Below are 13,656 nucleotides of genomic sequence, written 5' to 3'. Positions count from 1 at the left end.
ATACACGCAGAGAGTGATGTGGACCGCACATAAGAAAAGATGTTAGGCTCTGAATCTCTTTGAGCTGCAGCCTTTAATAAGCGAGTCCACAGGAGCTCGATGTGATCTGGGCCCATGAGGACCCCTGTTGAGGAGGAGACATCAGACAGGCTACCTGTGGAGCCTGGAGAGACCAGCACTGTGTCAGAGAGAGCTCTCTCTCATTTCAAATGTGAACAAGGACTTAACGGGCCGGGACGCTGACCTTCCACAGTCTGCAAACCTTAAAATACTGATACGTACGTTTTCCTATCAGTTCTGTGTAATCTCAGAAAATGCAATGCGTCCTCAACAGCACATGAGCAGATATTACCAAAAAATAAACTAACGGAGAAAAGGAGGTAATTTGGCACATGGTGAAAAAGCTTTGTAAGAATTTCTCTGATGAACTCGTCACATTTGTGGCAACTTGCCAAAGCATACTTCAACACTACAGGGAAACTCCAACACCTGCCTTTCATCTGACTGGAAACTACTGACAGCCTAGTTGAGTGGCTGGAATTACATGCTGTGCTCACAATGGTCTTATGACCAAAACATGCAAATTTTTGTCGTATTTTGTCACCTTTAATAAGCTGATTCTTTTTGTGTCTGAAGAGACATTATTTCCATCGATATAGGACTGTTTCTCTTGGCTGACACCCCCTCTAGAAAAACCTGGATTCAAGAGCCCTTTTCAAACCCTTTCACATTTGTTTGTCTAAACACCAACAAGAGCCACATAACTTACTGTATGAGCCTTGTGTTCCTACATAAGAAAGAACAAATACGAGGAATGGCTGGACTGGACCTCAAACATATTAACTTGGAGAAAATGTTGACTCAAAGCATCTTACAAATATATATGGGAAAAAAAATATTAAGAGACTGCATCATTTTTATGAGCTAACATGAACAAAATTGAAAGAGACATCTTAGCTCCATCTGACAGGCCACACTGTTAGAACAACACTGCTGCAGGGCACATTAACGGAGAAGTCCACCAACACAAAACACTTCATTTAAGTCTTAAAACAGCCATTGGCCATGTAGGTTTTTGTTTGTTGGTGTATTTCTCAAAGTTAGTGATGTCATGCCACACACGTGGTTTGGTGCTGTCTCTCTGAATCAAGGAGCTTCTTTCTAAACTCCTAAACCTCCAATGATGTTTAACAATCATAATGAAGGAACACATCATAAAAGTAAAAATAACTGCTTGAATGCACTGAACATCACAAACTGTATGTAGTACAGTACGTAAGGACGGATTCGTCATTCAATGGTCACTTACAGTGAAAGTGTGAACTTACACTTGATAAGAAGGAAACAGCTTTGCAGGACTCTTCCCATGTGAAAAGGTTTTCTACCTTACATTAGTTTACTAAACCTTGACCAGTAGACTGGCTGGGATGATAACTTATATATCTGATGAAAAGTAACAAGAAATGCAAGAAATGTCACAAGCTGTATGCCATCAGTGTATTTTTTGTGTGCATTTTGAAATATTGTGTTAGAAAAAGTGAATGGAAACAAAAGCAAAATTTAAAAAACATTTCCACAGTTTTGCAAAGGTTTTTACAATCTATTGAGTTTTTTTAGTTATTAAGTTATTAATTGAGTTAATGCGGTTTATTGGAGCTGGAAACGCCTTTTTCGAATAACTTCTGACGTACCGCACATTTAATTCACATGACTGATCAGCTGTTTCCACTCAGAGAGAAGAAGCTGTTTCCGCAGATGAAAACATCTCCTCATCGCTCCACATAGATCTGACGTAACTTCCCTCACGTTAATACACGAAACAAACAAGAATATTTCCCGTGTGTTTTTTCACTGGCTGTGCTCTATTAATTGCACCATCTTGTTGCACCCTCTTCTTCTGCAGTGGTATATTGTGGCTTTCTGACTGGAGATTTGGCACTGGCTGCTTCTTCAGCATTCACTAGCACTTTTATTGATTTTCTTGAAATTCGGTTAAAATTTGCAACATATTTGGATGAAAACTCTTTTTTTTTTAAACTCTCAAATATTGATATTGGTGTCTGCCTCAAAAATCCACTATCAGTCGCACTTTATTGCACGAGAGAAAACGTGAACGTGTAACATGACCAGCAGGGAATCAATGATAAAAATCAATTTAGTTTTTGTGGTGTTGCACTGCTGTTTCAATTAAAGTGGAAGTTAGTGGAAGTCCCCCACCACCTTCTTTCTGAGTAAATAAAACTAAGGTTATCATCAAGTGAATGTACCTAAAAATAATCATGATAAAAGAAAGAACAGTGAAACATGTTCTCTCACACGGAGCAGCATGCACAGTGTAACAGATGTGCCGTGGTGTTCGCTGGCCCAATAAGTGAACATTCCAATAAGTAAAAGGTCATATGAAATATTGATTGGTGATGCAAATAGGCAGAGTACAGAGGTGACAACGTTAAATGAGCAAAACTGAATTCATGCTCAATATAAGTAATCCTGTCCTTAAACTGTCCTCATCCTCCCTCGTTACAATGTATTTATATATAGAAAATTAGGATCAACGGTTTCTAACAGAGGGAGAGAGAGAGAGAAGGTGTGGGGGTGGAAGAGGAGTGCCATCATTGCTCTCTGATTCAACGTTTTAGCAGCGCTTTTCAGTGAGAATAGACTGCTGTAGGAGCATCACAGAGCGTGAAAAGAAAAAGAAAGACGAACAAAAGGCTGAAAAGCGGCGAATATCCAGGAACAAAAAGTGAAGGATCCACACAGTCCAGACAGAGACCTTGATGGAGAAGAGGTTAACAAAAGAAAAAAGAAACATAAAGCGAGTGTCATGAAGTGCAGGCGACACAGATGTGTAACTTTCTGACCCACTTCTATGAACACAGACCACCATTTGTGCTCTAGATGCCCAAAAGCACAATGAAATGGCCTGCTTGCCCTCTGATAAACAGCACCAGGATTTATTAGACAACCACTTTTATTGTACCAGTGAAGAAATGCAATAATACCGCTCTCCTGCTACAGTAAAAACTACTTTAAAGGTGAAATAGGATGAGAGTAACATGCTCGCCTTACATGCATGAGAGGCAGGACAAGGGTCAAATGGCCTGAAGAAAAGGTTTTCCACCGAGCTCTGCTGAAAAGCTCAGATTGAGCGTACGCAGCCAGCCCACAGACATGAAGACAAATGTCTCGTCAGATCACATGCAAACAAACTCACTACGAAATATTAATCATCTCTTACATCACATCTACCAGTGCGGCACTTTTATAGCAGCGCAGAGATTTGAGAGGGAATTTGAACGCAAGGCCACATCAACAGTCAGACAAATAACAAAAAACATTTCCTTTCCCTGCAACATCCACACATAAATAAGCCCCTAAGCGCCTCATCCAAAACCATTTGGAGCACATTTTCTCATTATCCTAGCGCTCCTGTCCTCTCTGTCTGGCAGGAAACAATGGATGGCCTCTAGAGCTCTGCATGTCTGTGTGTGCATATTTATGTTGGAGCGTGTAAACGTGCATGCCTGTATTCATGCATGCAAGTTTGTGTGTATGTGTGTGTGTGTGTGTGTGTGTGTGTGTGTGTGTGCCCCATAAGGTCAAGCAGCCCCTAAACAAATTTGAGAGCGTGACTCACTGGGGCCTCCCATCTCCGTCCATCAGCGATGACAGGATGGCATGCTTATCCAGCGTGCATGCAGCCCATTGTGGCCTGTAGCTATACAGGAACATGCAGAGACATATGGCGTTATTATTGCTTCTGTCTCTGGGGCTGAGGGGATGGAATAGGTGGAATTGCATGTGTGTGTGTGTGTGTGTGTGTGTGTGTGTGTGTGTGTGTGTGTGTGTGTGGACGTGTATTGCCCACATTGTGGGGACACAAATCAGTAAAGGAAATTGATGTAAGTCAATGTAACATTCCCAGAAGTGATAGAAACACTGTGTATGTGTTTGCATTTGTGTGTGTGTGTGTGTGTGTGTGTATTTAGGCTGGTTCTAGCCTCTGGGGTCACCACCAGAATCCACCGATCCAAATTCTCTACCTTTGCTCAGTTGAATGGAGAAAAATGTTAGGGCTGGTTGGAAAACACACACTCGCAACACACCACTCTCTCTCACACACACACAAGCACACACATACACAGCCCAGTAGCGTCCCAGGTGTGTGCCTGAAGGATGATTGAGAGCTAACCCTGTGTCTGATAGTGCCCGTTGGGAACTGAAATATTCATGGCTGTGGTGTTATTGTTATCTCAGTCCTGTTGGTGGCGGAATCCTAGCCGGCGTGCATAAGTGCCCCTGATATTAAAAACAGGAACATGGGTAAACACAAGACCAAAATGTACAGTAATACATCAACCTCAAGCTGGAGATTAATGCAGTAAGGGCAGGGGAGGTTGCATAATGTTTCCCTAATTCTTTGCATTCCTCAAATTCAAACTGACAGTGAAAAAAACAAACAAAAACAGAGAAAATATTAAATATTAGGGAAAAAGGAGGGATTAAAGGCAGGCAGGCGCATAGTTTTGTAAGGCTGAAATACATCTAATAAGGAATGACATCAGTAAGTCTAAGCTTTTACTAGATTAAACCTTAAAGAGCAGTTAAATGCCATGCTGTAACACATGTGTGTTTGCATGTGTGTTACTGTGTGCTAGTGATAACCTCATTCTTTGGCTCTTTTTTCATTAATCCGGTTGTCCCCGAGCATTCAATTAGCTGTGGAATCTCTGATCAATGTGAACACTAAAAGCATGCCCTATGAAGTTAAATGGGGATTAATTATTGAATACCAATGCTCGTGCGTGTTCTGTAATGTGCCAAAAAAGCAAAACAAGGAGGTTCAGAGGAAGAGGAAAAGATGGATATTTTCCTTTAAAGATGGCTGTGGGTTAAGCTAAAGATAAGACAAGATGTTGTTCTAAGTCTGAGAGCTAATGTCTCTGTTCATCTTGTGTTTTTATTGGATAATTAAACAAATTCTGACTCTCCTGAGGGAACATGTCTGCCTTTCTGTGTGTTATTGCCGTCCATGTTGTACTGTATGTGTGTGGTCGCACATTTGCTGGATTTATTTTGATAGTTTCAACTGCACTTCAGCAACTGGAAACCAAGCTGCACATTTTTTTCCTGTTATTTTAGCAACCGATTCCTTTGGCTCTGACTCACATGAATTAAACAAAGATTCCATCTGCTTTTCTTCAGCCCATCTTTTTTGCATTGTGCTTGATGCCCTGCACAGTTTCTGTACCAAAATAAATTTCAAAGCTTGTAAAACTAGGTGAACATAGCTCATTGATTCTTCATTGGCCATGTTCTTTAGCAGGGAAGATTGTCTTTCATAAACCGGGGCTCAAAATCAAAACAATATTTAATCAAAAGGACAGATTGTTTATTTGAGGTTACAGCTCCCAAACACAAAGGATCTGTCCTGAAACTATGATGTTGTTTGCCTCCACCAACCAGTCAAGGTGCAGTTTAGATCCATTTCTGCCCGGACTCATAAAATATATATAGTGAATACTTTGGAGGCATTAATAAAATGTACTCAGTGTCTTTCTTGGTGAACTCCATGATTCCAGTGAATAATTTCCAGTGAGAAACATGCTGTCTTCACTTACAGACTACTTTTACAGAGGACTGATAGAGAGCTTCATCACATGGTACAACAACAATCACCTGAAGCTTAATATCAGCAAAACCAACGAGCTTGTGGTGGACTACAATACTTCAATTATGGATGTTGCTGCAAGAAAGCTGCAGATTGTAAAATGTGGATGCTTCACACACTTCTTCAACCCGGCAGCACAGACGATCTCTACAATCAGCACAGTTTCAAGGTGGGCACCAAATTTTAATCACCAATTCAGTATCAAATGTGAATTATAGTCACTATTCCCCCTTCTGTTCCTGAGTTATGGTTATGATTGGCAAGAAAGGTGCAGAACATTATGATGTCACAGTGCGGTAAAATTCTTGACCTTTGACCATGGAAATCTAATGAGTTCATCATTGAGTCCACCAGGACATTTGTGCCAAATTCCTTTGAGGGTTTCCTGAGATATCATGTTACCAAGAATGGGACGGTCATGACCTGACTCTTCGCAAAGCCCCACTCCACTCAAACTTTCCATTGTGGCACATCACAGAAGCAATGTGTAATGATAACAAGGGCAGACTCTACATCAAAATTCCCACCAAGTTGCCACCACCTGAGATGATGAGTAGCATTGTTTATGTGTTGTAGGGTAACACCAGCTGTCATTCAAATGAATGAGGGGGCTGCATTTTTTTTGTTGCTGTTGTCTGTCTGAACCATAAAACATGGACGTAGTCTCTGTGACACCACCCACAGGTTTCTGAAAAGTCATTGTGAAGCTTAGTGACAGTGGCTCTGGACGTCACCATTTGGCAGCACCTGAATCTGCCAAACTGCTGGCTAATCCAAAAATGGCCATGGAACGTGGGTGGAGCTGCAGCTGCGACAGGGAGGGGCTGTCATGAACAGGGAAATTAGCTATAGAGACCAAAACTGTTTTTGCATCAGGCTGTAAACATGGTCTATAGGGTCTATAGGAGGGATTGACTCACTTTTGGAGCCAGCCTCAAGTGGCTAGTTGAGGAACTGCAGTTTCTGGCACTTGCAAGTTGGCATTATTTGCTTTTGTAAAGGCCCATGTGTAACACTTCAGCAGGCCTTGCTACAGTTGGTATGCTACAGGATATGTTCAGGGGAGCGAATTCGCGTCCACATTTTCAGTAAGCTTCACCCATGTTTGTATTTGGCTGCCCCAGCCCCTCTGCCCTGCTTTCCCCTGACCACACACGCCCCTAACATTGACTCACTTCAGTATTTCCTTGGAGTGGCCGGTGTTTGAGCTCTTTTTGTCAGGTGTCCCGAGGCAGCTCGACTTCAGCAGGGTGTGTGGCCCCCGATCCAGCATCATGGTGGAGGTCGCCGTGGCAATGACAGCCACTGCATCACGTACCCTGGCCTCGATGTTGTAGTCCCATTCGTCATATGACACCGAGATAAGCCCTGGGAAAGAGAGAGAGAGAAATGGAATGAGGTGAGAGGAAGGGATGTACTTCCATGGAAGGAAAAGAAATATAGAGAAAGATGAAAAGGAGGGAGAGAGAGGCAGAAAAGTGTGAGGAGGAGAGGGAGCAAGCAGAGGCAGAATGCAGTGAAAAATTGCCGGAGGGGGAGAAGATGTACAAAACATTTTAGTGGAAGCTGAAAAGTGGAAAAACGCTGATACATAATTAAGAGCGCAATCATACCTACGATATTTTAATTTGTTCTAAGCCAAAGTGGATCTGTTGCTTTGCTATTTACAAAAAACTCATAATGGTTGAAGACACGTGAATCAAAAGCTGAATATGAGCGTCAGTCGAGACCATGGTCAATCGCTCAGCTCATTTTGTTATGCTTGGCTGTTCAAGCATGAGGAACTGCTGGCTATCAGATGTCAGCATCCATTTCTTACACCCATAAACAACTAGGTTTCAGGTCACTTTCCGTGGCTGGTTTGGATTATGTGTTCACATTTGGAGCCTGCACCATAAATCCAATAGAAAAAGGTAAACCTGCATTTTCAGGGAACCTTGGTGTTCTTGGTGTTGAAATACGAGGGTAAATGCTTTAGATACATGCTTGGTGAGGGGGAGAGCAAGCGCAAATTGACAAAGGGGGTTTTTTGCTGCCTGCCCTGATTCCCTGGAGAGATAATTTCAAAATGAAATTCTCTTAATGATGGACTTCATTGAGGCCAAAGCTCAGACAATTATTAGAACTGATTGTCCACAATATAAAAATAAAGGTTGTCAGTCCACATTCATCTCATATGTATGTGGGGTATTGCATGAAAAGTCAACACAGGAGTCCAAAACAAATGATAAACTCCCTTACCTGAGGTTAACAGAAATCAGTATGCACTCTGGCACTGACTGGCTAACTGCAGTGCAAATACACCAGGAGAACATTTGCATATATGCAAACAAGCCCATCTGTCACTTGTGCCCATATTTCAATACTAAGTTGTTGTTTTTTTCATAAACTTACAAAAAAATAATGTAATACAGATTTCAGTGTTTTGTTCAAGAACAGCAAATGAGTTGCTCAAAGGACCCTGTTGGTTTAATGTTTGACCTCACTAATTTATATCCATTAAAGGTCGGACATTGATCTTGTCACTACATTTCTTCAATAGAGTTACGCAATCTGCATATATGTAAGTACTTAAAGCTTATACTGATATGAATTAATGATATTATATACTGATATGTTGACTGATCAATCAAGGCTACTGTATTCTCCAGTACTTCCAAAAATATCAACATTCAGGAGGTTAAGTGACACTTTTTAACTGAGGATGCACTGACACAAGGTTTTCTCACGCGATACAGATTCCGGCCACCATCTTTTTCCCACTGTGAGAAAATCTTTGGGAATTGTAAGATAACCCAAGATCAGGGATTTCTGTGGCTCAGTCCACAGTGATGCAGAAACACTGCGTATTATAATGACATTAAGTGGCGTTCACTTGAGACAGGACAGTAGAGAGATGAGGGGAGAGCTGGAGTTGAACTGGGCTCACTGAGGTTCATGCTCAGTGATTTAAACCCCTTTGTCCACAGGAGTGCCCCAACATCCATCAACTATTAAGATGTAATTCTGAGAGAAAAGTACAACCACTGTGGAGAAACAAGGGCATCCGTGGCAGCATCCACATATTTTACATCATGTGTGTGTGAGAGAGAGAGAAAGAGGGAGGTCTTATTTGTTTATGCCATCATTAAATACAAAGCATCATAATTAATTTAGCAATGGGGACTTAATGTTTCAAATTTGACATGAAGCACTTTCTGCAGAACAGCAATTAGCTGCATTTCTTCACTCAGCAATGGTGAGATGCTTTGACCATATGAGATCTCTCTTTAAACCCTGAAATGGTGAGACATCCCCCTACTGATCTGGGGCCAGTTTAACAAAGACATTTTAGACTGGTTTCTAGTGTTGGGCTAGTCTTGATTTTGCTCTTAGAATAGTCTAATGCAAGTTGAATAGTCTCACAAAAATAAGACTGACTTATCTTAAGCCAAAAAAAATGACATATCTAGGCTAACTGTGGACAAAGAGCAATGCGGTGACACCTGTTGACCAATGGCACCAAAAGAGAAAAACAGATTAAAACATGGTTCATAATTTGAGGTATGTTAATGTTGTGGAATGACTAATAAGATGGTTTCGTTTTCCCAACCAGGAAAACAACCGTATAGGTCAACTGTGGAAATAGGTTATTAAACCTAAACCTAAGCAAACTATGACTGTTTTACAACGTTAACCATGTGACGAGACGGGTGCTCTCCATTGGTCACTTATGTCATTTTGTGCGTCACAGGCAATTGACGTATTCAGTCGTTTAGGTCTGAGGACATGTTGCCAAAGAAACTCTTCCGACTGATTTAGAAGACTCTCTGAGTCCTGCTACAGTAAGAACAGCATCTGAGCTCAGCAGCATGTCTGCACAGCAGAGATTTTATGCAGCAAGAAGTTTTTTATATTGTTTTTAATTTTACAAGAATTTGAAGTAGTCCTATTTAAAATAATCAAGAACCACACTTCTCTTTGTAAGGGGTGAATTTACATGTCTGAAGTCTGACTAGCAGTTAGATCTAAGTCAAAGTTTATCTTTGTGAATCTGCCCCCTGGTGTTCAGGTGTACCTGTAGGGAAGACAGAAGGAACATGGTCTGCATCTCCAGCCACCAGCGAGGGCACGATCCAGGTGAAGCCATAACCTGTGAGGCCCACAGAATGGGCCACCTCGAAGATAGTGGAAGCCTCCTCTTTTGTGCAATAGAGCAGAATAACAGGACTCTGCAGTTTCTTCAGCTGGTTCTGGATCTTGGAGTCTCCATCATCCACTGACATATCCAGTAGGAGGACTTCTTCTAGCTCCCAGCCCACAAAGCTGTTCTCGATGGTACTGCGGATCTAGATAGGGAAGGGAGTGGTGATTTTGAAGTGTAGGCTGCACACATGCAGTGGAGTTGTTAAGAAGAGATGCTGGAACAAAACTGACTGAGATGTCTCCTCCTCCAGCTCCCAGATTGCAAAGCTGTTCTGTCTTTACGCATCTCTTGGGAGTAGGACGCACTGGTCGATTTTTTTAAATGTAACAAGAGGGAGATTAGGTAATCTCCTTTCCCAAATCTTAAAGCTATATCCTCATACACCCAGAGGAAACTCATGGAGATAGTGTCTATTTTATTTGTCTATGGGCACTTTCAATCCCAGAGCACAACACCTTATTAGATTACAAGCAGCGAGAAGTGATTTTTAGGATTGTGGATTCCCAACTTACATATTTATGGCTTTTAGATGCCAGAAATTTTTTTTATATTTGTATTTAAGGGTCAATAGCTGTTCCTTAAGTGCGTCAGTGCAAAGGGAGTTATACAAGCTGAGGAACAGGCAGGACAAAGTATTTGTGTATTATATCCCATAAAACACTCATTTTTCTTTGTTTTGAAAGAGAAAAAAGAGACATTGAATTTTATATGTATGCTCTGTATCTGCTTATTAAAAGACAGTTGGATATAATGAGATTTAACATCATAACTGGCTGCACAAATATGAGCTGATTTCAGTTATTCTCGCAGCCTAATTCATTGGGCTTTATATAGAAAGTGATTTTAGACTCTACACATTATATATATTCAACATAAAGCTAGTTTGACTCCTGATAAATGCCCCTCAGAGGAGGATAGACACTAAATATCCTCATTCACAACCCTCATTTAGATCATTAATATATGATTTTTTCTCTTAAACCAGACTGTTACTCTAACTTTGTTCAAAGGACAACACTGCCATTATGTTATTAATATTATTAAGAAACATGATTAGCTGACTTTCAATAACGCTTTATTCTTTTCAGATGTGCGTCTGATGTTCAAAGTTATTCAGGATCTCATACCATCCTCTTTAAAGAGTCTGTTCTCAGCCCTGGAGATAAGGAGGCTGAAGCCTCACTGAGTGGCTGCATTCAAAAAGACATGTTCGGCCAATCTGCCTTTTCCATTAAAGCATTCCATTAAAACCTTATCATTTTCAAAGCTTGAAATTATGGCTTAAAACCAGGCAATCGTGTCCTCAGAAATAGTTGCTCTTTGTTCATTTAATTTCATCAACTGTACATAGTCCTACCTAAATAAACAACAAAATAAACAATAAAAAAATGAAAAGATAAGATACAAATCTTAAAGAAAGATTAGAAAACAATGTGTAAACTACCGTATTTGTCAGGCCTCTTGTAATGGGTCCCCAAAAGACAAAAGTAATAATACCTAATGTGTCAGGGACCCAGAGCGCGAGTGATTCTCTCATTTGAATCCATGGTTGGAAAAGTTTACAGCCATTAGGTGCATAAGTAATAATAAGCATCCTACTGCTTCTGGAGTCAGTTTTTATCAAAGGAATACATTTATCTTCTTTGCAATTCTCGGCCGGAAAATATCGCCAAGTGCTATATCATGTACAGTATAAAGGTTTGCATTGTGATGATGTGTAGAAGATGTAGCAATGTAGCAGAACTGGCATACACACCTACTGCTGTATGCCTACAGGTACACTGTATTCAGTACATACTGTATATTACATGTATGTCTTCATCAGAGTGTCTGTATATGTGTTTATTTACCTTGTTGACAAAGTCCTGGTAGCCAGGGTAGTATGTGGTGACTATGGAGAAGATGTACCAGTCATACTCCTCCATGATGTTCAACATGACAGAGGCCTGCTGCTCGATGGACGGACCAAACTGGAAAAACATGGAGTGGTCGTCCTGGAAACCAGAGACACGCAGCCAATCAGCAAACAAGGTCATGAGTCATACAGTATGAGAGAGAACTGGAAGGTAGGGCACAGATGATTATGGAGCGTGTCCAGCTACTGCATGCCTCAGGAACGAATATAGTCCTGTTTATAGACTGGACTTGTGCATCCGCTGCTTATGCTATGTAACTGCACTCAAGACTATGCAACAATATGATATATTTTTCATAAATCTGCTGATGTTTAAATCAGAGACTTTTACTTCCATGCAAAGTCAAAAAAGGTTTTCCTACTACACAGACAAGGTCACACATTCATTATCAAGGAGTGCTATCACAGCTATGTTTAGCACATTTATATGCTAACATAGCTGTGTGCTGTGAGGAGCATAACAGGTAATAATGCCGGCTAACGAATAGACAGATATCTGTCAAGAGATTTTTTTTCTCCAAGGAGAGAGGAAGAAGAGACCAAGTAAGAAGAGTTCTTGGAGCTCTAGGAGCCTGATGTCTAGTGCCATGGATTAGTCAAGGTCAGTCACAGTCATCCATGTAAAACTGCCAAGCAACTCATCGGGACATAGAAGTCAAGATGGATTATTCACAAATGTTAGTGACTGGAGGCGACATGGCAGAGTGGCTGTAATGAGAACAGCATCATGTCATGGGTCCACTGTGTGTCCAGAATGAACTACATTGTTGAAAGGTGATGGGTGTTGGGTCATGTTGAAACACTGGCTGCTGTTTCACTGCTTCATAGTCGTCGTCACTCAAGAAGTCAAAAACATTTTTAGATAAATGGAGTCAAATGAGAATATCAACACCACAATACAGAGCTGCAGACTGGAACTGGACCAGCAGCTAGCCCAGCCCTGTTCAAATTGAGGAGTCTACAGTCATATTAGTGGTGCTAGTACATAATTTCATTGCAATCCTATCCATCCAATAGTTCCTCCAAAATTTCACTAAAAAAAGCTCATAAAAGTGCTAGAGGAAAAGTAATTAAGGGAACATCAAAGCAAGTAAGATTCATCCTCTGGGCCCCATGAATGTCTGCACAAAACTTAAAAGCAATCCACTCAAGAGTTATTGAGATATTTTAGTCCGGACCAAAATGGTGGTGGACCGATTCACCAACATTGCCTGTCTGTAGAGTGACGCCACTAGCATTGCCAGAAATACACCAGATAACACCTCTAAAGCACACCTATTTAAAAGTGTATAATGCATTAATACATCAAGGTACAACATGTAAATTAGTGAGCTTTGGAGGTGCTGGTAGGCATAATTTTTCCACTTTGGAGAGAGCCAGGCTAGTTGCTTCCTCTTGCCTCCAGTCTTAATGAGAAGCTAAGCTAAGAGCTCATTTCTGAATGCACAGACAGACATGACAATGGTATCGACTAATCTGTCTCTCTTTTAAGTCCATCACCTTTGTTGTTTACTTACTCTGAAGTTAGGACAAGAATGTAATTAAAATCTAGGTAAAATCAACACATTAGAGCACGATAAGAGAGGACTACATGATTAGTGGGGACTTACAATTATCTCTCACAAGCTTCGCTTGTCTTGAACTTTAATTTAAAGTAATTTAATTTAAAATTCGACCTTCAGTGACTGTTTAGATGTGCCCCGAAGACCAACTTACACTTGCATGAACTGCTACATACTCAGTATATGTTTGCAATTTCATGTTCATGTGCATTCACATACGTACGTGAACTACGAGTATCCATCCATATGTGCAATCGGTCATACATGTTAGTCATGCATGAGGCTGAGTACTCCTCGAGTTAGGTGCGCTACCTCCTCT

General features: G+C 40.9%; 1 protein-coding gene across 1 annotated transcript in view; it reads right to left on the bottom strand.

The window, feature by feature from the left end:
* grin2bb (glutamate receptor, ionotropic, N-methyl D-aspartate 2B, genome duplicate b) overlaps window positions 1–13,656 on the bottom strand; it is a 68,704-nt gene that overhangs the window by 27,762 nt on the left and 27,286 nt on the right. Inside the window, exons 3-5 of the mRNA XM_041934169.1 lie at window positions 11,711–11,854; window positions 9,732–10,002; window positions 6,850–7,042 (exon numbers count right to left, since the gene is read on the bottom strand). Coding sequence (XP_041790103.1) covers window positions 6,850–7,042; window positions 9,732–10,002; window positions 11,711–11,854 — 608 coding nt within the window. The remainder of the gene's footprint in view (window positions 1–6,849; window positions 7,043–9,731; window positions 10,003–11,710; window positions 11,855–13,656) is intronic.

This window comes from Chelmon rostratus, chromosome 3 (assembly GCF_017976325.1).
Source record: "Chelmon rostratus isolate fCheRos1 chromosome 3, fCheRos1.pri, whole genome shotgun sequence".
Taxonomy (NCBI): domain Eukaryota; kingdom Metazoa; phylum Chordata; class Actinopteri; order Chaetodontiformes; family Chaetodontidae; genus Chelmon; species Chelmon rostratus.
This window is presented reverse-complemented; position numbering and strand designations above follow the sequence as displayed.